The sequence below is a fragment of the Aspergillus mulundensis genome, assembly GCF_003369625.1.
Source record: "Aspergillus mulundensis strain DSM 5745 chromosome Unknown scaffold_6, whole genome shotgun sequence".
In the NCBI taxonomy this organism is placed as follows: domain Eukaryota; kingdom Fungi; phylum Ascomycota; class Eurotiomycetes; order Eurotiales; family Aspergillaceae; genus Aspergillus; species Aspergillus mulundensis.
In genome coordinates this window covers 1,035,372-1,059,126 of record NW_020797894.1, presented here as the reverse complement: position 1 = coordinate 1,059,126, position 23,755 = coordinate 1,035,372, and the positions used below count along the sequence as shown (strand labels likewise).

General features: G+C 52.0%; 8 protein-coding genes across 8 annotated transcripts; 2 read left to right on the top strand and 6 right to left on the bottom strand.

Annotated features, from left to right (window-relative positions):
* Positions 1-609: 609 nt before the first annotated feature.
* On the bottom strand, positions 610-4,875 carry DSM5745_06519 (ABC transporter ATP-binding protein; the record flags this gene model as incomplete). The annotated part of the gene is made up of 9 exons (XM_026748535.1): positions 610-633; positions 690-1,129; positions 1,176-2,964; positions 3,011-3,692; positions 3,751-3,845; positions 3,901-4,462; positions 4,510-4,588; positions 4,636-4,741; positions 4,789-4,875. The coding sequence occupies 9 exons, from the start codon at positions 4,873-4,875 to the stop codon at positions 610-612; spliced, it is 3,864 nt and encodes a 1,287-aa protein (XP_026602839.1).
* A 370-nt stretch (positions 4,876-5,245) lies between these two features.
* On the top strand, positions 5,246-7,235 carry DSM5745_06518 (fungal specific transcription factor domain-containing protein; the record flags this gene model as incomplete). Its single annotated transcript, XM_026748534.1, has 6 exons — positions 5,246-5,349; positions 5,396-5,464; positions 5,509-5,985; positions 6,049-6,273; positions 6,330-6,613; positions 6,661-7,235. 6 exons carry the CDS (start codon positions 5,246-5,248, stop codon positions 7,233-7,235), a joined length of 1,734 nt encoding a protein of 577 aa, XP_026602838.1.
* Positions 7,236-8,313: 1,078 nt separating this feature from the next.
* Positions 8,314-8,600, top strand: DSM5745_06517 (uncharacterized protein; the record flags this gene model as incomplete). Its single annotated transcript, XM_026748533.1, has 2 exons — positions 8,314-8,347; positions 8,413-8,600. The coding sequence occupies 2 exons, from the start codon at positions 8,314-8,316 to the stop codon at positions 8,598-8,600; spliced, it is 222 nt and encodes a 73-aa protein (XP_026602837.1).
* Positions 8,601-9,714: 1,114 nt separating this feature from the next.
* On the bottom strand, positions 9,715-10,842 carry DSM5745_06516 (carbon-nitrogen hydrolase family protein; the record flags this gene model as incomplete). Its single annotated transcript, XM_026748532.1, has 3 exons — positions 9,715-10,058; positions 10,124-10,587; positions 10,661-10,842. 3 exons carry the CDS (start codon positions 10,840-10,842, stop codon positions 9,715-9,717), a joined length of 990 nt encoding a protein of 329 aa, XP_026602836.1.
* A 390-nt stretch (positions 10,843-11,232) lies between these two features.
* On the bottom strand, positions 11,233-12,216 carry DSM5745_06515 (uncharacterized protein; the record flags this gene model as incomplete). Its single annotated transcript, XM_026748531.1, has 1 exon — positions 11,233-12,216. The coding sequence occupies one exon, from the start codon at positions 12,214-12,216 to the stop codon at positions 11,233-11,235; it is 984 nt and encodes a 327-aa protein (XP_026602835.1).
* Positions 12,217-12,741: 525 nt separating this feature from the next.
* On the bottom strand, positions 12,742-14,240 carry DSM5745_06514 (fungal specific transcription factor domain-containing protein; the record flags this gene model as incomplete). The annotated part of the gene is made up of 2 exons (XM_026748530.1): positions 12,742-14,007; positions 14,178-14,240. The coding sequence occupies 2 exons, from the start codon at positions 14,238-14,240 to the stop codon at positions 12,742-12,744; spliced, it is 1,329 nt and encodes a 442-aa protein (XP_026602834.1).
* Positions 14,241-16,204: 1,964 nt separating this feature from the next.
* DSM5745_06513 (C2H2-type zinc finger protein) lies at positions 16,205-18,671 on the bottom strand (the record flags this gene model as incomplete). The annotated part of the gene is made up of 5 exons (XM_026748529.1): positions 16,205-16,473; positions 16,530-17,900; positions 17,951-18,328; positions 18,389-18,502; positions 18,557-18,671. 5 exons carry the CDS (start codon positions 18,669-18,671, stop codon positions 16,205-16,207), a joined length of 2,247 nt encoding a protein of 748 aa, XP_026602833.1.
* Positions 18,672-18,901: 230 nt separating this feature from the next.
* DSM5745_06512 (zinc-dependent alcohol dehydrogenase family protein) lies at positions 18,902-20,065 on the bottom strand (the record flags this gene model as incomplete). The annotated part of the gene is made up of 1 exon (XM_026748528.1): positions 18,902-20,065. One exon carries the CDS (start codon positions 20,063-20,065, stop codon positions 18,902-18,904), a length of 1,164 nt encoding a protein of 387 aa, XP_026602832.1.
* Between the last annotated feature and the right edge of the window lie 3,690 nt (positions 20,066-23,755).

Here is a 23,755-nt window from a genome sequence, read left to right as displayed (position 1 = left end):
CTGCTGAATAACTTGATGGTATTAAGAGAGTGGTCCCGGCTAAGCCTTAAACCTCCTTCAATGCCCGCAGCAATCAATAGTGGCATCCCATCCATTCTAGTCGAGCCCTCTCTGATAAGCCCTGCCCTGTTTCCGCCGCAAGTAACCATTCCACCCGCGCAAGCTTCAGCAAGACACCAGTCTACTGCCACCATGCCCAAATCCATCCTCCACGGCCCCAAAATGAACCTCCTTGGCTCCCGAGAGCCTTATATCTACGTTTACGGGCCTACAACGCTCGCAGACGTGGTCTCCCTTGGCTGCAAATATGACCTTCTCTATTGGTATTGTAAGCAGTGGCTGGACGCGAGACAGTGCATATTTGATTCTGTGATTGGGACGAACGTGCTATGCTCTGGCTGTAAATATCAACTATACCTTTACCATGCTATATACCATGGGTATGCTTTATTCTCTAGTCATGTTCTACACCATACTCAGGGGAAAGCGTTGTGCCCCGATGAACAATGCATACCTTCACCGTATACTCCGAACCCTATGCAGAACATACGCTGTGTGGCTTAGTCGGTTGGAGACCCCTTGTAGTGAGTAACCATCGAGCGGAGCCTATCAATCGAGAGCCTGATTCTGACACTATTCCCCGTCAATAATCAGCATAATAAAAAAACCGACGCGAAAAATCCACTCACCATCTGATAATAAACACCCCACTTCCCAAGAAGCTCCCCATGACTCCCCCGCTCCAACAACACGCCCCCATCCCCAAGGACAAAGATGACATCCGCATTCTTCACCGTCGCCAGCCGATGCGCAACCGCAATCATCGTGCGCCCTTTCGCCGCCCGCTCCAGCGCCGCTTGCACTAACCTCTCGCTCTCCGAGTCCAGCGAGCTGGTCGCCTCGTCGAGGAGGAGGAGCAGCGGATCGCGAACCAGAGCGCGCGCAATGGCGATACGCTGCTTTTGCCCGCCGGAGAGAGCAATGCCCCGGGATCCGATGTCCGTGTCGTAGCTTTCTGGGAGAGAGGCGATGAAGTCGTGGATTAGGGCGTCGCGGCACGCGGCGTGGAGGGCCTCGTCGTTTACGGTGGCGGGGTCTATTCCTAGGAGGATGTTATCCTGGACGGAGCCTGGAGGGTTAGTGGGTTATGGGAGACTCAAGAAGGGCTGGTTTACCTTGGAAGAGGGTCGGCTCTTGCGCCACGAGAGACAGGCGTTTGCGATGGGCGTAGATGTTGACTTGCGAGATGTCTTTCCCGTTGAAGAGGATTTGGCCCTCGTCTGGGTCGTAGAATCGCTCAAGCAGGGAGATGATGCTCGTCTTTCCGCATCCTGATGCGCCGACCAGAGCGGCGAACTGGCCTTTCGCGATCGTCATGTTCAGACCGTTTAGGACTGGGATGTCGCGAGCGGGATATCTCAAGCGGACGCCACGCAGCTCGATCTCAACACCCCCGTCCTGCATATGCATACCTTCTTCCTCGCATGCATCTTTCACCTTCAAGCTGGACTCCCTTGCCCCAAGAACCCGATCCGACGCAATCGCCGCCTGCGCCGCATTGGGCCCAAAACTAAGACTCTTGCCGAACCCCTCAGCGGCATTCATAATCGCCATCAAACACACAAAAAACGCCATATTATCAATCTCGCCTCGCGTGAGGAGCCAGCCGCCGTAGTAAAAGATCAGCGCCTGGCAGCCTAGATTCGTGCTTTCCGAGAACCCAAGGACAAGACTCACCCAGCGAGCCTTCCTGCATGCAGCACGCACATGTCCAGCACACAGCCTCTCAAAGCGAGCATAGATGGCGTCCTCAAGAGTCAGAGCCGTGACGGTGCGGAATGCGCCTATTGCCTCGGCCGCAAACTGCGAACTCTCCTCGAAGACCGCATCGTTCATCTCCTCGAACTGCACCTCGTACCGGAATCGGATGTAGCCAGATAGCACACTGATCGGCGCGACGACGCACAGCGACACCAGCGCCAGCTTCCAGCTATACACGAGCGCCATGATCACGCCGCCAACGATGCTGAACACAGAGATACACACCTGCGCCAGGTTCATGCCCATCATCTCCTCAAGTTTCCGCGGGTTATCTCGCACGCGCGCAACCAGCGTCCCGTGCGAGTGGCCATCTTCATCAAAATACGCGGCTGTCTGGTGGACCAGCAAGGAAAAGTACTGCACCTGGTACCTTGCGCGGATGAAGGATGCGACGCGGCAGGAGGACAGGAATGTGGCGAAGTAGGCGAGGCCCGCGGAGGCCGCGAAGACGGTCCACATGATCCCGATGAAGTCGATCTCCTTCATGAGTTTGGGGTGGTTGTCTTGCCATTTGAACAGACTGATTGAGCGCGCGTACATCCAGGCGTGCATGGGCTGGGCGGTTCCTGCTGCTGCGGAGAGAAGGAGGCTGAGGAGCATGATGGGCCAGTGGGGTTTTGATTCAAGGAAGAGATGGAGGGAGCTTCCGAGGACGCTGGGGGCTGGTCTTCGAGCGCAGCGAGAAGAGGGTTCTTTGGTGCTCTTGGTTGTTTCTTTGGTATGTTCGGCGTGGAGGGCATCGGAGCCTTCGTTCTCGAATGGATTTTCCAACTCGGGTCCCCGGTTTGATAGCCCGACAGAAAGGTCTTGCGCGTGGACGAGACCGGAATAGATACCTCCCTTGATGGAGATGAGGCTCCTGTGGCTGCCCGATTCGACGACCTTTCCCTTCTGCAGCACAACAATCCGATCCGCATTTTTGATGGTGGAGAGCCGATGCGCAATGACGATGGTCGTTCGATTCTCCGCGGCTTTCTCAAGAGCAGCCTGGACGATTCGTTCGCCGCGGACGTCAATGGCGCTGGTGGCTTCGTCCAGTATGAGGATATCGGGCTTTTTGATGATTGATCGAGCGATTGCGAGGCGTTGGCGTTGGCCCCCTGAGAGCCTGGCGCCCCCGTCTCCAACGCACGTGTCGTAGCCCTAAAGAGATTAATATCTAAATCTAATCACCAAACCGCGTGCGTACCTGTGGGAGTTTGTCAATGAACTCATCGGCGAAGGCTTCCCGGCACGCTTCCACGACACGGTCCCTCTTTCGCTCATCAGACTCTCCATCCCAGGGCGTGCCAATCAAGCCCCGGGCAATATTCCCATAGATGGTGTCGTTGAACAGAAACGGCTCTTGCTGTACCAGTCCAATGCGTGATCGCCACCACTTCACGTCGATCTCGTCCAGCGAATGCCCGCACGTCCTGATGGTCCCCTGGAGTTCAACGCGATCTCCCGCTCCTTCCACACTGGCCTCGTCAACCCCAAGCTTCTCAACAGCAGCGTCTTCTTTCACTTGCTGTCTTTCTATGACATGCTGCGGGCTCAATGTATACCACCGCTCAATCAAGCCGACGATGGTACTTTTCCCCGACCCCGAGGGCCCAACAATAGCAGTCGTCTTGCCCGCCTCAATGCGCAATTCGAGCTGGTCGAGGACCTTGACGTCCGCTCGGCTGGGATACGCAAACGTGACGTTCTCAAAGACGATGTCTTCTTTTGCGGAAACGTCGGGGGCCCTGAGGGTCCCTATTTCCGGGGCTGGGGCATCAATCAGGGAGAAGAACTCGCAGGCCGCGATCGAGGCTTTCCCCATTGCTTGTAGAGGCGATGAGACGCGGTCGAGGGAGAAGAAGATTGTTGCTAAGCTTAGCACAACACTGGAGTTTCGTTAGCTTTGCACGACTTCGAAATCCCATGGAGGCAGGGTTATCTTACACGGCAATGACGCCGATATTGTCTAGTCTGTCTTTCGTCAAGATAAGCGCTCCGTACCAGAAGGCCAGCGCGATGGTGCCGAAGACACCGAAGAACTATCTCATCACATCAATCGCTTGAAATCCCGTGGGTGGGTTGGACTGGACATACCGTCAAAGCGAACTGAAACGACGTGAGGAAGTTGGTAGACTGCGCCAGCTGCTTCGCCCGTTCAACCAAAGCCCCATATCTCTCAACACTCTGCCTCTGCGCCCCAAACGCCATAATCATCTTGATCCCCGCAAAACACTCACTGGCGATACCCGCCGCCTGCTTCTCCACCTCCACCTGTCTCGCCTGGCCCTGCACAGTAAGCGGGAATAAACTCCCCGTGACTAAAACGACGGCCACAAAGCCTGCCAGCGTGACGAGCGACAGCTCCCAGCTCCACACGAACGCGACGACAAAAGAGCCGATGATGAGCGTGCTGTATTCGATGAAGATGGCCAGGTTTTCGGAGATACCGAGCCGGAGCGTGTTGCTGCTGCTTGTGATTGTGCCGACGGCGTGGCCTGGCGGTAGGGAGTCCAGCATGTGCATGCTCTGGTTGAGGAGGTGCGTGAGGTAGTGCAGGCGGATTGCGGCGGAGAGGCGGATGCCGGTCATGCGGAAGGCGAATTTGTGGATTGAGGCGAGGCCGAAGCGGGCGATGAAGAGGGCGAAGACGAAGAGGCTGGAATGAGTGAGTGGAAGACAAGGCTCATGATGGACAGAAGATACCATAGACGATCGAGGGTTTCCGTAGTGGTGTTGGAGTCCGCCCCAGTCTGAACACCATTGAATTCCTTGACGAAGTTTCCTATGCCTGTTAAACTGAAGATCTAGCACGATCAGGTATTGACGAACCAAACAGGATAAACATCGACGGTTGGGTGACTCCGGATCCCATTGCAGCCAGGATACCGGTAGCAAGAGCCAGGATATCCCATGATGTTGCGTATGTGAAGACGCGCTGTAAAGGTGAGCTTATGTTAGATTTACGGAAGTAAGAGTCCTGACCAAGTAACCCTTGAAGCCGGGAGCTCGTTCATTTTTCTTGACGGTTGTATCGATTGACGCATTGGCAGAAGCCTGGTCTGGAGGCATACTGTCTGCCCCAGTCATTATTGCGAAGGAAGGAGAACACCCTTTTCAGGGACGGTAAAAACGGTAAGGACTGTAAGAATTCGACTGGAAGTAAAGAAAGAAAGACAAGAAAGAGAAGAATCAGGAGGCGAATCATGTTATTTAAGTGGATGATGCTTCCAATGTAGAGGACACCCGGAGCGGACTCCAAAAAGACTCCCGGTATAGATGAGTGATGTGCGCTAAGCCCAATAAGGCCTAGTTGTACTTCTCGGTACCGTGCCAAGACCTCCACAGGCTCCCCACAGGTTCGGCCGGAGACCTTTTTGCTTCCGCTCCGACCTCCCTACGTCTCCTCAGTGGAATGCAGGACCATCCATCCATCACAGACATGTCCGACTCCCGACTCAGGGAGAAGCCGCGCGCTTGCTCCAACTGCTCCCGGGCCAAGGCCAAATGCGCCCCCGTCGACAATGACGCCGACATCTGCCACCGGTTTGTGCCCGTCTAGTCCAGTACCCGTCACTTCTAATATCATCAGCTGTCTCAAGAATAACCTGACGTGTTCCAAGTCAGGTCCCGTGTCGACAAAGCGCCGGGGCAGAGCGACGTAAGTCTCCTGGTTTCTGGAATAGACCTGACTGAAATGACTAGGCATGCAAAGGTGTTGGAGAGGAAGTTGGACGATATCATGGCTCTTTTGACGCGGGAGCAAGAGCATACACCTCACTCGGACCGGCCAATTGGACGCACTACATTCCCCAGCGATGCTGCTCCAACGACCATACCAAGCCCAAGACAAGCTTCATACCAAGACCCAGAAACCCGTTCGATTTCCATCGTTCCCGGATTCGAAGTTTCCTTCTCCGAGGCGGACCAAGTTCTTGAAGAATACATGACCACCATGCTTCCGGAATTCCCATTTGTTCCACTGTCTTCCACAAATTCCTCCGACATGCTGAAAGATCAACCGCTGCTCCTCAAGACTATTCTATGGGTTTGCCGGCCCCCGCCACCTGAGCCTTCAGCTGCCTTTGAACGCTGGTTTCGACAACACATTGCACACCACACAGTTGTTCTAATGAACAAAAGCCTCGAGCTTGTTCAAGCTATCCTTGTCTTTCTTGCCTGGTAAGTATAACATCGTTCTCTCTTAAACGAACAGCGAATTTGTAAACTTATAATTCTGTTTAGGAACGATATCTATTTCTACGCCGCAGCAAAAGACACAGCTCTGGTGCAATTGGCAATCTGTTTGATCGATGATTTGAGACTGGCTCGGCCTCGACGGAGAGAAGGTTCGGCTTTTGAGTCGATAGTCGAGGATGCCGCGCAGATGCAGAACAAGCTGCCCCAGGAGCCAAAACAAACCCGGGCCGAATGTCGAACCTTGATGGGAGTCTATTATACGGCGTCTACGTGAGTGTTCTTATTGCCATCCCAGTATCTTAATATTAATAAAGACCATCATGTAGACTATGCAGCCTCCTTGGTAAACGATACCGGTTAGAGTACACGGCACACTTCGACGACTGTTGTAAACAGCTGCAGAGTGAGCAAGAATATCCAACTGATCCATTGCTGGTGAGTCTAGTCGGCATACGAAGAATCGCAATGAAGGTGAACAACTCCTTCTGGGAGATGATTGGCAACACCAACAACCAACCGTCTGGGGGCGTGTACTCTATCGCCGTGGCCGCTATTCGGAACGAGCTGGACGCCTTCATGAATCAACTGCCACCAAGCCTGAAGTGGAATCGTCTGTACCCATGACGCAAACATTAACACCACGACTAACGCTGACAGACCTTCTACGGACACACTGCGCATCAATCCGCATCCGCCTCTTCGAACCCTTCAAATTCGGCGTCGGCGATAAGTGCGAAACCCAAGGATCGACCCATCTCCGCTCCCAAACAATCTGGAATTGCCTACAGAGCACCCACGAACTCTACGACGCATTCCGCCTCGTCCCCGTCGAGTCCTTCCCCTCCCTCACCGTGATCTCAATCCTCCACATCGCCCTCGCCATCATCAAAGCCTCCCGCCTGCTCTGTGTCGAGGACCCAGCGTGGGACCTGAACACCGCACGCACGATGTATAACCTCCCCGGCATCCTGCAGCAGCTGAGCAAAGTTTTCGAGGATGCGAGCAGAGGCGGGAGTCCGAGGAGTAGAATGATTGTTCGCGGGCTCCCGATATTCTCTGAGTATGCGGAGGCTTATCGCGGCATTGAGCGCTTGTATCTTGAAAGGCTCAATGCGAATGTTGTTCTTTCGAACCCGGCTCTCATGGTCCCGATCAGTGCTGGTGGGGACAATGGGGTTGGTGTTGATTTCTGGAATCAGCTTTCGGATTTGACGGATGGGCTGTTTCCTTGAATTCCGTTCTGGCCTTCGCTGGGCCTATCTATAGCGGTTATATAAAAGCGGCAGGGTGTATGTGGTTGTCTTTTGCATCAACGGTGCACGACTGTCACGCTATATATAATCAGGTCTAGGGCTTTAAAACGCAAAGGTGGATGCCCATCTATCATGGAAATACGCACCAGCTCACCAAGCAAGTTGATTACAACTCAAAAGAAAAGCTCATTATTATGCTCTTCTTTGATAAAAAACGAGCTGTATGCACCGTAACGCATGTCCAACCAACGTCCGGATCAGGCGGGAAGGAGGCCCTCCCGACGTAGCTTTTTTTTTTTGGACGGTAGATTTACCTACCTGGGTGTCATGCAGAGAAACTTGAAAATACAAGTACAAGTAGGGTAGGTTAAGAGTCCAAGGGCTAGGTTACTCTGCTCCAACTCCCGCCGACGGACGCAAGCTTAGGTGTAACGCAACTGAAATGATGCTAGGGGACAAGTAAATCCTCTATAGGTACCCAAGTACCCTACACCCCCTAGAGTGGAGTGTATCGGTTCCAGACATGACCACTTGCAGGACAGCAGCACCAGCTTTGGGCCCGGCGCTGGGTTGTCCTCGCCTTCAGCGCTGTCATTAGGCCCCGGGTAGTTAGGGTTAGGGTTTATCCAGTCTAAGCCCTATCCCGATCAAGGAGCAACGTCATGAACAAACCCAACTCACCTCGCAAGCAGGGGAAAAGACAAGGCCGCTTTGTCTGTAGCGGACCCTCTAGGTCTCCTTTTACCTTTACAATGTGGATGTCCATACGGAGTTGTGCTTTGTCGAAGATCCCACCTGCAGGGTGTACAGCCCGCCCATGCGACCACATGGGCCTTTTTTTAAAAAAGCAGCGTACCTGCCCTTGTACCATGGACGCTTGAGGAAACCTCGCACTCCACCACGGGATTTCTACTGCTGAGTAAAAGAGGCGCAACGGACCCCGTCCCTACCTTGTAATGTAGAGGCGGGCGTCTGTGTGTCGGGGCTTTCTCCACTTCACCCCTGATATTGGCGGATGGCGGGTGGCTGCTGTTGCTGTGCTGTTTGCCCAACAGGAATGGGCTCTCCCCAGGGGCCAGGAGACCTGCAAGGTGGGTTATGTTCTGTAACATTCCACTCTTCAATTATCGCAGATGCTAACATAAATCTACCATAGTCATTCGAAGATGGCAGCGGGCGAACACCCTCCAGGACGAGCAAGACCCCCGTTGTATATTGCACCTGCGTTCAGGAACCTCCTACCGACTGGCTGCAGCAGCCAGGCGTCTTTGGCAGGTTGTGGAAGAAAGGAATAGTCCTGCAACGACCATCGCATCCGGTTCTACCATCGGCTTTTCCGTTTAGGCTGTAGAGCTTAACCTTAGCGACGAGAGAAATAATGGTACTACCTAGATATGGTATCATAGATGTGGACATTTGATCGATCAATCAATTCATAAACGGTTATAGTCCAGGTATAGCTCCCTTTATATCTCCAAGGCTCTTTCTGGACTCGTAGCTTAGTTATACGTCTGAGTGAGTGGCCAATTTGCATTTCTGGCTGCTTCCGTGACTATCTCTATCAAATGATGGCATATTGCATCCCTGTGGCATCCGCCCCATGATAAAGACACCGGAGTCCGTGGTTTCCTTCTGACTTGCATAGACCTTTGCCCATTCATAGCATCAACAAGTGCCTGTACGCGGTGTGAACCATTGCGTAGAAGTGGCGCCTAACACCCGTGGGCACTTCACGAGCCGAGGTAATTGCTAGTAAAGATGGTGGAATGCATGAGCCCTGATTGAAACTGGTGAAGGCAGGTGTTAATATCCCTATTAAGTATCTCATTCCCCAGGCCAATGCATCCCACGCGAGGTTAAGTTAGATATGAGATGCTTTTATTACAGCCAATCACGCAATCCTTAGAACGTCCATCCAAAGCCTAGTTTTTTTCTACTTAAACAAGAAAGGATTACTACCTTCACTGTTTAGTATGCCATGTGTGTTACCACAAGAGTTAGAGGTGACTCTATCCCTTTACTTGGAATATTAGCCCAGAACATTTGAACACAAAGATTACATCCACTGTAGCTTAAACTCCCCGGCCTGTGGACCTTAGCTCGCACGAAACAATATTCCTGCCTTCCTTATCAATAAACCTGTCCAGAGTATTTTATTCCAAGGTCAGCGGCGACACCTGCAGCCCTTCTCAGCACTGTGCTTTTGCAAAATGGATAGCTTGTCCCTAATGTTATATCATATTTTATCGCCGGGTACTTGGTAGTGTAAAGATTCAAACCATTTAGTAGTAGTTAGTATATATTTTAAGCATGTTCTTTGTAAGTCATAGTCTATGCATACTTAAGTATACTATACTAACCAACAGACCCTTTTCTGCATTATAGTTTCAACCCGGATTGCAGTATATGCTCTAACTTCTGTAATGCTAACATGCAAGCAAGGAGCTGGAGTGCCTGCTCAGCTCTCAGCCCTAACCTTCCCCTTCTCCCTCGCATCAACCCCCAACCAAAGCAAATCAGGCCGACTATAATGCCCATGCACATCCAGCATCGCCTTGACCTTCCTGATCTCCTCAAAGTCCAGATCCGCAATCACGAGGCCCTCCTCCCCCTCGCCGAGGTCCTGGGTCAACTTGCGCCCGTCGGGGGCAATAATGCACGCGCACCCACCCCCGCCGACATGGTACAGCTTGCCGTCGCCGAGCCTCATGCGCTCGATGCCGGTCTGCGTGTAGAAAGACGAGGCCAGGACGATGAAGGTGTTGCCTTCAATCGCGTGGGTTGTGGAGAGGTTGTGCGCGCCTGTTCCGATGTTAGAATACAATGTTCCAAGTGAGAGGATGGTAGAGATGGATGTTGATACGCACCCTCGCGACACTGCGACCAAAGCGCACTCCCCTCGGGAAACGAAGAGTGGTAGTTCATGGGCGGCCACGCGGCAACGTGGATCTGCTCGCCCTGGCTGTATGTATGGTAGCGCAGCAGGGGCTGCGAGTGTTCCCAGCAGCTCAGGGCGCCGACCTTGCCGACCCCGTCCTCCTGCACGACATTGCGCAGCGAGGAGCCGGACCCCTCGCCGTAGAGGGTGCGCTCGACGTGCGTGGGCTTGATCTTGCGGCGGTGCATCCTGACCTGGCCGTCGCGGCCGATGTGCGATTGCGAGAGGTACAGCGAGTCGTTGTCGTTCTCGGAGTAGCCGAGCACGACGGCGATGTTGTTTGCGGCGGCGCAGTCGCGGATGGTGCGGAACTCGGGGGAGTCGCGGCGGAGGGAGTGCTGCATGTAGAGGGAGACCATTTCGAAGTCGATGGGCCGTTGCCTTGAGGCGTGGCTGGGATGTTAACTTCATTCCTGAGGGGCGAGAGTGCCACTGAGGGAGGAGGCTGAGGGATGGGAAGACGAACCAGATCCAGCCTGGATATTGAGGGATCCAGACTTCGGGGAAGGCGATGAGGTGGCAGCCCTTTGCGGCGGCTTCGGTGATCAGGGCGCACGTCTTCTGGATGGCGGCCGGGAGATCGAAGTAGCAGCCTTCTGCTTGCACGGCGGCGACGCGCACGACGTGTGGCTGTTCGGGGGCGGCCATTTTGGACTTTTCTGATCGGGACTTGGAGTTGAGGCTGAACTCAGTCTGGTTGAAGTCTGAGGATTCTTATATAGTTCTTGGTGGCCGTTATAAGAGTCGAAATTGGGGTCTCCAACTTCCAGTCGGAGATCAGCACTTTTCAACCACTCCACCTCTTGAGTCTCCCATTACATCACACTGACCCAGGGATATTGGAGAGGCATCTGAGCACATGGATGAGCGGACAAGCAGGTATTCACTTTGCTCTTGGGGTTGCGTGTAAAAGTCTTGCCGGGTATGGCACTAAGTACCAGCGACCCATAGGGGCTTGTTAGGGTTTGGAGTGGTTTCAATATTCTTTCCCTGTCGTCTCGGAGAGTTTGTCTAGGTGCATGCACTCGATACGCATCTCTAATCGCTCACAAATCCATCCCACGTCCGCATATAGTCAATAAACCTCTCACTCAACCGGGCATTCTCCCTCAACCACCCCGCAGTAACCGGCAGCCCGGGCGCCCTCCAGTCCCCTTCCTCCCTAATCTTCCTGGGCAAGTCCGGATCCAAGATCGCGCCCTTCCCCAGCATCACAAAGTCACAGCCTGCCTCGAGCACCTCAACCGCCTGCCGGGCACTCATCACATGGCCCGAGGCCCCAACCGCGACCCCATGCCGTGGAATCTCCGTAAACAGACTCAAAAGCGTGCGGCCCTTCCACTCCATGTCCGAAGGACCAAGTTCAAAACTCGAGTCCACAACCTTCCGATAATCCCACATCGCCAGGTCAAGGTAATCGATTTTCCCTTCCCTCATAGCCCGCGCCACAACAGCCCTCAGATCAGCCAGCGGAACCCCATACCGCTCCATCGAGATCCGCAGCCCGATCTGGAAGTCGCGGTGACATGTCCGCCGGATCCCGTCGAGGATCTCGAAGAGAAACCGCGCGCGGTTCTCCACACTCCCCCCATAGCAATCCGTCCGCTCGTTATACACCGGCGAGAGGAACTGCATGACCAGCCACCCGAACGCCCCGTGGACCTCCACGCCATCGAACCCCGCCTTCTGCGCGCGCACCGCAGCACCGATATGCTCGTCCCGCACGGCAGCCACCTCGTCCAGCCCGAGAGCTCTTGCGCCCGTTGGCGCAAACGCAGAGGGTCCAACGGGTTGGCGTCTCTCGCCCTCGCCAAGTCCGACCATGGTATTCGGCGGAAGCAAGGCGTCTGGATTCGCGCGCACGCCGCCATGGTGGATCTGGACGCTTGAGACGCCGCCGTGCTTCCTAATGGCGTCTGCGATGTCTTTCAATCCCTTGTCGTGCTTGTCGGCGTGGATGCCCAGCTGGCCTGGGAAGGTCTTGCCGAGCGGGTGCACGTTCGCGGCGCAGGTCATGGCCATTGCGAACTCGCCGGCTGCGCAGCGCGTCAGCCAGTGCAGGTCAGCGGGCGATGCTGTGCCGTCTGGTTGGTTCGCTTTGCCTGTTTGTTAGAGGGGCGAGGAGGATGCGGGATTTCAGGGGCGGGCCGCGGGGGAGTGGGAGGGGGGTGAGGAGGTCGGATATCTTCATTCTTCTTTGCAGGTGCTTATCCAGGAGGGACGGGTTGCGGTCTGGGGTGCGGTTTTGTGGTAGTAAGGTGAGGAGGGGATTGGTCTGTGTGTGTTGCCAGAAAAGCAGTTGGGGACCCCAACTTCCACGCCAGCCCCGGGTTCTCGGTCGGAGTTGGACATCATACACCAGTAATGCCATAGCTGCGAGAGATGGTTAAATATAATGTGAAGAGAGCAATACGCAATCTTAACCTAATACAGCAACTGGCATATGTGACTTCTAAATAATGGCAAGGAACAGAAACGCTGCATGCCTGGAATTGGAGGTCTACGATAGTTGGAGACCCCAACTGGAATCGGGCGCCTCCACCACGCTCAACGCTCATGCCCCTCCAAAGTCTGATCCAAGACTCTAACAAACTCCAACTGCCGCTCGCGTCTTCTCCTCACAAGCCCCACCGCAACCGCATAGGCCTCCTCCGCCATGTGCGTCCGGTACCTGGTGGCAACAAGCCTAACAGTCTCCAACGCCTCCCCCAAAATCACCACCTCCGCCGCATCCCGCTGCTCCATCGCAAGCACGACGCACACAATCTGGAACGGGATATTGAGAACATGCCACCACGGCAACGACCGCGCAGCCAACTCTGTGGCGGCCGCTAGACTGCCACGCATCAGGGAGACGATTGTCTGAAGGGAGGAGTCGGACAGTGTGCGCCCGAGTGCCGTCGCGCGACGGAAAATGCACAGGGCGATGTTGCATTGGAGGAGCTTCAGCATTGGATGGCTTGGGTCGAGGTGCGAGAGTTGGACCAGCGCGGTCTCCAGCTCGGTGAATTCGCGCGGGTACTGCGGCGCCAGGAAGATCGATAGCTGGTACAGTCCGACTTGCGCGCCTGTCCATCCGCCCTCGCCTACCGTGGGAATCTTGGTCGAGGCGCCGTGCAACTCCACCTGGCTCTTTCCGCAGTCCAGCGATATCCATGTGTTGAATAGCTGCGCGGTATGGTAGATCTTCCGTCGTTGTTCGGGCGTACAGTCGACGCGGCCGGGGGGTCTGGCCAGGGGCGAACTAGTCTCTGCATCGAAGTGCAGCTTTGTTGTCTCAATCATGTGCATCAACGTGCAGCTTGCCATCCAGGTGGCATGCGGGGAGGAGGTTAGGCGTAGGTAGATGACGCGCAGGAGCCAGGCGATGACGTGGGAGATCGAAGGGTGAGGGAGTTGGGATGAGTATTCGAGCGCGACGCGGGCGCTGTACACCAGGCGGCGTTCGAGGTCGCGCGCTGTATCGAATGGCGAGGTTCCGTCGCGATCCAAGAGGCAGCCCAAGGCTGCGACCCCAAGTATGAGGGAGTCGACGGGGTCGTAGGGAACGGCTTTGCACTCGGCCCAGCGCTGTTTGATGGCGTTTTCAACCGACGGGCGATCGAGAAAGTCGTACACGGGAGCGATCTCTGTGAAGCTGACCGCCGCAAAATGCGACATCTGCTCCAGGCTGAGGATCTCGGTCACGCCGGACAAGTCACTGAGAAAGATGGTGTCCTGGTCCAGACCCAGGTTCCAGGCGTAGGAATGCAGACCGGGATAACCATCTCCGACATCGATGTCCAACCCCAGCCGCTGCACAAAAATGGCCGGCTAGTTAGCCTCGAGCAACTGTAGTTGTGTTTGCGTTGGATCGTCCGTCTGACTGTAACTTTGATCATTCAGCGACAGCGACCCGGCCCGAGTCCTTTGGCGGGGGGCGTAGAAGCACGTGTGGGAATTGCGGATGCAATAAGAGCAAGGAAGATCGCCGTTGCATTTACGTTTCCGCTCCCGGCAGGAGGCACAGGCTTTCTTTGTGCGTGACGGTTCCATAATCCATGCATTCTGCCAGAGATGGCGGTTGAATAGTAAAGCGAATGTGGCGACTTGGAGAGTGGAAGAGGGCCTGGAAGAGTTGGAGACGCGGCCCGCATCGACCGCGTCCTCCGCACGCCCGTTGGAGAATTGTCATCGCCAAATTTTGGGCAGGCAATGGGTGCACTCGCAGCGCGTTGATAAAGTCTTCAGGCCCGTCCAGCATATGAATGAACCGACAACTTTCCAGCAGCGAATTCCGGTGTTCTGACAGCTGAGCAGGAACCATGTCCAGTGAAAAAGAGGAGCAGCCGGTATGCCAGAAGTACCTGTCCTTCGATACCGAGCTCCCATCCCCCTCAAGACAGACATCGATTCCCCCGCCTGACCTTTCCCGTCTGGGATCGCCCTACGACTGGTCCCCTGCATACAAGGCATTCATCACAGGCGTCTCGTGCATCTCCACGCTCTTTGCCTCCTTCGCGGCTAGCTGCTACAGCCCCGGCGCAGAGCAGATGGCCGAGGAATGGTCTGTGAGTCACGTCGCGGTTTTGGTGGGCATTACCACCTTCACCAGTGGCTTTGCAACAGGGCCCATGTTCCTCGCGCCGTTCTCCGAGATCTTCGGCAGGAAATATGTCTTTGTCGCAACCGCGGTCCTGTTCACTGTCTGTCAGGTCTGCTGCGCCGTGACGAGAATCTACCCTGGGTACGTAGCACACAGTCAACTGGTATCCGCCCTCTCACTAATCTGCGTGTTTGTCCAGCATGTTGGTTGCGCGTTTTTTCTGCGGCGTCGGGGGCTCGACGTTCTCCACTATGGTGGGCGGAATCATAGCCGACATATACCACGCGCACAATCGCAACACGCCCATGGCGCTGTTTTCTTGGGCGGCACTTTTTGGAACTGGCTTGGGGCCCTTGGTGTGTGGCTTTATCGCACAGTATACCACATGGCGATGGATCTTCTACCTCCAAATCATCATCGGCGGACTCATAACCGTCGCTGTCTGCCTCTTTTCCCCAGAGACTCGCGGTTCGGTTATCCTGCGCAAAAAGGCACGCGTGCTGAATGCGTGGTACGAGGCAGTCGAGAAAGAAGGCCTGGCCGACAACGATGCCCCGAGATTCCGCTGGAGAGTAGCAGCAGATGAAGAACGTGCTGGGATACTGCAGCTGCTTCGGACGTCGCTCGTGCGACCGTTTTCCATGCTTTCCACAGAGCCCGTCGTCTTCTTTTTTTCTCTCTGGGCGGCTTTCAGTTGGTCCGTCCTATACATCAATTTGTCCGTCATTCCACTCGTTTTCCAGACTACATATGGCTTCTCCTTGTCGACTTCCAACGCAATGTTCGCCGCCTCCTGCATTGGAACCACAATCGCCTTTGCCCTCTCAATAATCCAAGAGTCGCTCGCGAGCCGGCGGAAAGGCTGGAACTCGGTGCCAGAGCACCGATTGTACTTCAGCTGCGTTGAAAGCCTGTTTCTGCCTATCGGCCTGTTCCTTTTTGGTTGGTCCTCACACTACGACGTCCATTGGATGGTGCCCACAGTCGCGGTGGGTATCTCAACAGTTGGTATCTTTTCCATCTACCTATCCGTCTTCAATTTCCTGGCCGACACATATCACCGGTACGCGAGTTCCGCGTTGGCAGCACAAAGCTTTTGCCGGAACATGCTGGGCGGCGTCTTCCCGCTTGTTTCCCAGCAGATGTGGAACAACATGACTTATGGCCCAGCGTCGAGTCTCCTTGGCGGAATCGGGCTTGCGCTGACCCTTGTCCCGTGGGTTTTGGTTGTGTACGGCCCGCGCATACGACGTCAAAGCAAGCTGGCTAGCGAGATTATGGATTGACGTTTCCGAGTCGGGATGAGCATGTCCATTATCCACATTCGCGGTGCATGATTGTACCGTAGCTCAAATAGAACGAGATTAGTTCACCGACTGATGCCGAGTTCAACGATAGCTTCCACTGTAGTTGGCGGCTGCCGCATTATGCTTCGTAGGGAGAAGAGCGCACGAGCACAGCATATTGATCCAGGCTCTGTCCGACAAATTCGACCATAGGCCAGGGGCAGTTGCAAGACTTGAACATGTTGGCCCATACCTTCACAACGGCGTAGCTGAGTAGCTTGGTGGTTTCTGCTGGATTCTCTAGCTGCGAATCGTTGATGTTGTTTCCGAAATCGATTGTTTCGTCTTGGGACATGAGCGCCTCTCGCACAACCCTCATAATCCAACGAACAACGCGGTGCTCAAGCCCTTGGCCGGAGTTAGTTCACAGGTCCAGGGCTTGGGATAGCTGAGTATAGACATACCGGAGAGTGGCGGATTTGAATGTGAGAGAGAAACCCGCTGGAGCCACTTGCTCAGAAACGCGGCGCTCTCCAAGGCACATATCGCTTGGTCCACGCTCCAAGAGAATGATCTGCAGCGCGATAGGTAAGAGATACCCACTTGCACCGGTATATTCAAGGAGTGGACTGAATGTAAAAGAGCGTGGAAGAGCTGCGGGCCGCGCTGTGGTAGTGGAGCTTCTTGCAGCATCGCTGCGACAGTGCGAGGATCTCCGCTTTGAAGGTCCCGCCAGCGACCAAGATTACAGTGAAGCCGGATATGGGCCAATCCTAAAAGTGCGGTCGATGCAAAGGAAAGTGAGTCGTATGAGTTATGAAGATCGAGAATTGATTCTGGTGAGCGGCACCAGGTATGCCTGTAGTCATCCAAAGACTGTTCTAATTCGTTAATATATCCGGGAGAGATTATCTGTCCGTTCGGGTCGTGCGAGACTTCGTGAGTCATGTATATACGCTGGATAAGAGCATGGATCAAGACGTAGTTTCCGAAAGGGGAGACTTGCGTGACGGGGGACGCCGTGCGGTCGAGATGGGACATGTGGGCTGCCTTGAACATGACAGCTGAAGGGGCATTTCTGGTGGCTAGGAGCCAGTCGGCCTCGGTCTTTGCTACCCATTCCCTGCATGAGCACGGCAGAAAGAGATCTATTTCGCGGACGAGCAGCAGAGGAGGTTCGTTATAAGCCAGGCTGCGGAAATTCAACAAGCACCACCCAAAGAACTTGGTACGTCGGTCTGTTTCATAAGCGGCCCATTGAAACCAATTAGTCCGGTCGTAATCGCCCCTTTCAGAAAGGCAGTCATGCCGCAAGGAACGCGCCACAAGCCCTTGATATTCCGTGAACTCTTGTGTCAAATCAGGATCCATATGCCAAGAACAATAGATCGCCAGCAAGAGCAAGGCCCTGGTGCGGTCCATATAATGCTTTGACGCCGGGGATGACGCATCCACAAATTGTGGCCCGGAGGTAGGAGGCGGAAACAACTCCCCTCGCTGGAGGCGCTCTCGTATAATCGCTCGACCAGCTTGGTAGAGCGAGCGTGCGGTCTTCGTTTCGTATCGGTATTGAGCACCAATGGCCAACAGCGCTAGCACCAGTTCTGGCGAGTGCGAGTAGTTGGTGAGTCTTAGAGTGGGGATATGAATGACTGGGTGGTGGTCGCTGAACCCTTGGACGTAGCCGAGGGTATATCGTGCAACGGCCATTCGTGATGGAAGAATAAAGCGGGGGTTGATCAAATGAAACGGAGACAAGGCATGATTGAGTTGTAAGTACTGTGCCTCGGAGAGAAGCCACGGGCAGCTCAGCGGTTTTAGCTCGCGAAAATCATCTGATCATTCATTAGCAATTTGCAAGCGGCAAGCTGGAAGATGAGCACACCATCCCCAGACGAAGCATCTGGGACCCGCGATGAAATGTCAGCTCTCTCTGGGACAATCTGGTCCACTGTCTGGTAGTCGGGCGGATTGGAGTTCTGTAACCCCAAGTCGGTGTTCATGAAGATCCCGTTCCAGTCGAAGCCGAGGTCTCCGTTGCTCAAATATCTGGTGAAACCAAACATTGGGTCATCGCATTCCGGAAAGAGACCGTCAGTTGAAGACAGTAAGAATGGATCAAGAAGGTATGATTCTGCTCCAGGTGCTGTGTAAAGGGTTGATTGTGGCTGAGGATCGTCTGAATGGGTGAGACCTCGTTCCACACTCTGTGGGATAGCTTCTGCTTGAACTGCTCCTGCCGTCAAGTTTTGATTTCTGGGGGCTAGAGATAATGAGCTTGAAGCCTGTAAACAAACACGGATAATGAGATTTGCACACAAACCAGGATTGTTTTCCCCCTCGGCCGTAGCATGATTCAACCGCTCGTGACGGGTCAAAAGATCCTTTCTGGAAAATGAACGGCCGCAGAAACAGGCATACGGTTTTTCTTTTGTGTCTGGCGCGAATCAGTCTGAAGTGTCGCAATCCAAATAGGAGGGATGGAACACACGGGTACGAGAATGGCGCTGTAGATGCTCATGGCGGCTAAATGTGCGCGAACAGACCTTGCAGGTGAGCTCTTCTTGGCGAGCAGCCCATTTGGAAGCAGCAGGAGACGGCGGCATTGGAAACTGCAGGGATATACAATCGTAGGTGGAGGATGGAGTCCATTGATTACTGTCCATTACTCGGGGAGCTGTTGGAGACAGGACAGGTCATGTGACAGGCTAACCCATTTAGGACACTCCTGGTGGAGATCACGTGGCCTGATACTTTATCACATCAAAACACTCCCAACTTCCACTTCATCACCCTGTATACCATCGTCTAATGCAGAGACAGGACCGCTTTCCCTTTACTGTTGCCCATCCGAGAGCACCACCTTGCCAAAATGCTTCTGGCCCCAAACATACTGATACGCCTCCTTCAACTCCCCAAACCCAAATACCCCCCCATCGACCACCGGCCGGACATCATACGCCTCAATCGCGCGATTCATCTCCTGAAACTGAATCCAGTTGCCCACCTCAATGCCCCTCACCGTGCAGGCCCGCAGCAGCGGCTCCAGGAACGTGGGCCCATCCTCGGCATGCCCCTGCCCCGTCAAAAACCCAATCACATCAATCTCCCCGTCCCTCGCAACACATTGGAACGACTGCTTGATCGTCTGCGCCCCGCCAACCTCAATCACCCGCTGACAGCCCAGTCCGTCCCGCGTCAACTTCCGCGCGGTCTCTCCCCAGTTCGGATCCTCCCGGTAATTCAGAACATGCTGCACCCCCATCCCCCTGAGCCTGCGAGCCTTCTCCTCAGAAGACGTAGTCGCAATCACAACCGCCCCAGCCTTCAGCGCGAACAGAATCGCAAACAGCGAAACACCGCCCGTCCCCTGCGCCAGAACATACTCCCCAGCCTTTAGCGCCCTCAGCCCATGGAGCGCATTCCACGCCGTCAGCGCAGAGCAAGGCAGCGTTACTGCCTCGCTATAACTCAGGTTCGCGGGCATACGGATTAGCCCACCGTGCTCGGTGAAGATCCCGTGGTGCCGGAACGTCCCGGGGCTGTCCTTGTTGCTGCCGGGACTCCCGGCCATCTGTGCGTAGGTGGGCGCCCCGCCGTCGGGGAAGTTCGGATAGTATACTACGATTACGCGGTCGGTGGGCTTGAAGCGCGTGACGTGGGAGCCGACTGCTAGGACTTCGCCTGCGCCGTCGGAGCCCGGGATCAGAGAGCCTTTGCCGTGGTCTGCCGGGGACCAGGGGAAGGTGCCGTTGGCGACTGCGGTAAGGTAAGTCAGTATGGGGTTTGGACGGTGAGTGGATGGGGGATGCTTGCTTGAGATGTCGGGGTAGTTCAGAGCCCAGGCGTGCAGCTTGACCAGAACATCAGTTGGGCCCAGCTCGGGGAGCCCGAGCTCATCGTTCCAGACTAGAGCGCCGGAGCCGTCGTCTGGAGCGGTGCCGACGAGGGTCCAGCCGCTGGTGGATGTTGGGATACCGCCTTGGGACAAAGGTGACATGTTGAGGTGTAGGGGGTCAAGGTCCGGGCAAAATCAGTGCATCAGTGATGGAAGTCGGATGGGGGGAGCCATGGTCCTACCATCGATATATATCGATTGCTGCCGGTTCACGCGCCAAGTCGGGGTCTCCAAATCTCCAATTCTAGGCGGCACTCTCCACCGTATATTCCCAGGCGAAAGAGCTGTCTAAGCTGACCTAAAGGAGTAGACTACTATGAGACTTGCATGAAATGTCGGGGAAGTAGATGATGTGCACCTACCTGGGTAAGCTGTCGACGTCCCCTCTATACGGTGCATTCTCAAAAACCCATCCTTTATCCATTCGTTGATCACGTCAATGGGTTTCTTCCAAATTAGGCTTAAATTAAGTCGTGCGCTCCAATAAAACAATACATGTATTATCATGGACCGCGAAATAATAAAAAGGGCACAGTTGGACAGCGTGGCCTGATGATGGCTCAATACCGTGGAAGCCTTGCAGGGAAAGTGGGCAATTTGTTCACGGGCTAACATGGCAAAAGACCCTGTGTTTAGATACGATCTACTCACTCTGAAGTCGTTATCCAGATCCTTGTACCTGAGGGAAGACCACGTAGTACAGTGGTCTGAACATGGTACGGCTCTCATGCAACCTTGGAAGGCCCTGCATCCTTCCAAGTCCTATATCGCCAGTTTCCAAGGCGGAATCAGTTCTTGATTTATGGCAAGGTGCTTGATATGTGTAACTAAGGTACATTCTGTCATTTAATGCCTATCCTTGCAGGGCCCCGGCCCCTCATGGCAGAACCTGTATTTAAACTCCGGTTGTGGTCACATTTTCACAATGCAGTTTTGCCAGACAAAACTCGGAGCATATATAATACCACAATCGGACAGCAAAATCAATTCTGCATGCGGCATGGCCCCAACCTCGAGGCCTTATTTATGACCAGCCACACAAGCAGGAAGCCTGTCATCCGACGGCTTGCAATCCTCGCTTGGTATGTGCACGGTATCCATTGGCAAAAAGTCATGCGCAGCGGTCGTTGATAATGTTGAGGGTTCAAGGTTGTGGGGGGTGGTGTTCTACGTAACGGGATATGTCGTGCCTGGGAACTGTGTATAAGAAATGGCAGCTTAGCCAAAATAGGAGTTGGTTAAGCAAGGTATTTCTAACATTAGCCACGTTGATTCTAACCCAGCATGGCAAGCTACATACCCAGTGAGTCGGAAGGGTGCAGGTGCTTGTTGACCGGATTGCCGCACTTTGCGTGCTGACAGACACAAAAGGCTTGAGCTATACTACAGTGTATATTCGCTTCCAATAGTCCTGTGACAGTTCCCAGGTTCCCCATGATGAGAAATCTATTTACGGATCGGACGCCTACCAAATGGATGGCTCCTACTCAAGATACGTCAGCACGGAGATATCCATTGCCACTCGAAGGCCCAAATATAGTGGTAAAGATTGGGAGAACACCGAGAAATGAGGTACGCATATTACAGGGGCTACTAATGCCATTGCAAACCTGGCAGCTTCATGACCTCTCTCATCGCTTGCCATTTCGTATGATGCTTTGGTCCCAACCTTCGAGTTGTGACGTTCCTAGCCAGCTATTCTAAGAATGCTACTCGGCCAGAAGGCACTATACAAGGTCCCCAGGGACCTTGCTAACTGGAACTATGAACCCCCTGCTTAGGACGTCACATAAGATACATGCTTAATTTCTACATTGGATGAACGTAGATTGCAATTTATACCAAGTATTTTCTGTGCTTATAGCCCTGGCTTTTAAGACTTTAAAGTAAAGAGAGATTGTGGCCGTCCCAGAATGGACGTTGTGATAACCCCCCGGCCGCCCTTTTGGCAAAGAATGTTAGGGATTTCGGCTTCCCCCCCTCCTCCCCCCCAATATCCTAATATACGACGAGTTTGCCGCATGGCCGGATGCAGATCTTGTTAGTGTTTTTGTCTGTGTTAACACGGTGAACCAAATAATTAAGCCTTAAATATAAAGTTTTTAAAGTATAGGCTAGTAGGATTATAGCAGGAATTATAATCCTAAATAATAATATTTTTTTTATTAAAAAATAAGATTACTATAATAGCCCACATATACTAGAAGCTAATAATACTATTTAATTACTTAATTTAAAAAAGTTTTAAGGTTTTAAAGGCTGCTAGCCACGTGGTATAACCATGCTTTAAAACCTAAAAAAATACTAAATAAAAATTTTAATTAAAATAATTAATAAGCCGGCCACACTAGTAAGCCTATATTTTAGTATTTAAAAATAAAATCTCCCGCGGGTAAATATAAAAAGCACCAGGAATTTTATTAAACTAAGCTAAAAATATATTAACTTTTAGTATTATAATTAGGGCATTATATAAAACTAAAATAAAATTTTAAGGCAGGGTAATACTATACTACCTTTGCTATAAGGTTAATTTTTAAAAGTAAAAATAAAATAGTAGTAGGCTAAAAATAAAAATAATTAAATATAATTTTATAATGCGTGAGTTATTATAAGTTTAATATAAAAAAGGCTAATTTTAATATAAAAACTACTAAAAAACCTACTTACGTGAGCTTAGGAAGGTGTTAAGGTCGGCCACCTTAACAGCATCTAATACTGCTGTTGGGCACCGCCCTGACCCCTTTTTTTTATTAGAACGTAGCTGGCCTAGAGAATAATTAATTATATTATAAATTTTTTTTAAAAAACTATTAAAAGTATAATAATGGTAGCATGTTTAAGTAATATAACTAGTTAAGTAAATAACTTAATAACCTAATTAGGCATTCCAGTTAAAATTAGGCTAAAAAACACTAATTAAGTAATTTTTAGTATTTAGAAGGCCTAGTAGTACTTTTTTTAAACCTTTACTTTTATTTATTTACGTTATTATTTACTTATTTATTTAGTTATTTTTTATTAAGCTAAACGGCTAATTAAACTTCTAAACTTCTAAAAGTTAACTATATTTAGTAGCTGGCTAACAGCCAGCTTTTTTTTTTTTTAACACCTTTTCTTTTTCTAACTAACTAATAAATTTAATAAATTTGCGTCCTTAATTTTTTTTTTTATAACTTATTTTTTTAATTTTTAATAAATACCTTTATATAAACTTGTTTTCTTGGCTTCTTAAATCTTAAATAATAGTTAATAATTCCGGATAATATAAAGGGGGCCTAAATAAATTAAAATAACGCCTTAATAACGCTGGTACATTAGTTAAAGGTTTTTTAGCAGGTTAAACAGTAGTATACAAGAGATTTTAACTAGGGGATTATATTATTTATTAATTTTGTTATTTATTATACAGCCATGCCTTTTTTTACTTAGTATACCTACCCCCTGGTATAGGATATTAATTAGTTAGTTTTTTACTAGGCTATAAAAGATTTTTTATTTCTTGGCCGTAAAATAGGAAATACATAAATTAGTAAATAAAAAGCTTGGAAAATTACTTATCCTGCACTTTTAAACCTATTTTTATTAAAATTAAAGTAGCCTTTAGGCTAAACACGCGCAAACTTAATACGTACTAATAATATTATTATTTTAAAACTAACCTCCGGCCCGGAACTAACTAGGTAAAAATAAACCTTTATAATTAAAAACTATAATTTAATAATTATATAACTACTTACTAATAAAGCTAGCTAGCTAATTAACTTTAATACTAGTAAATATTTTATATTA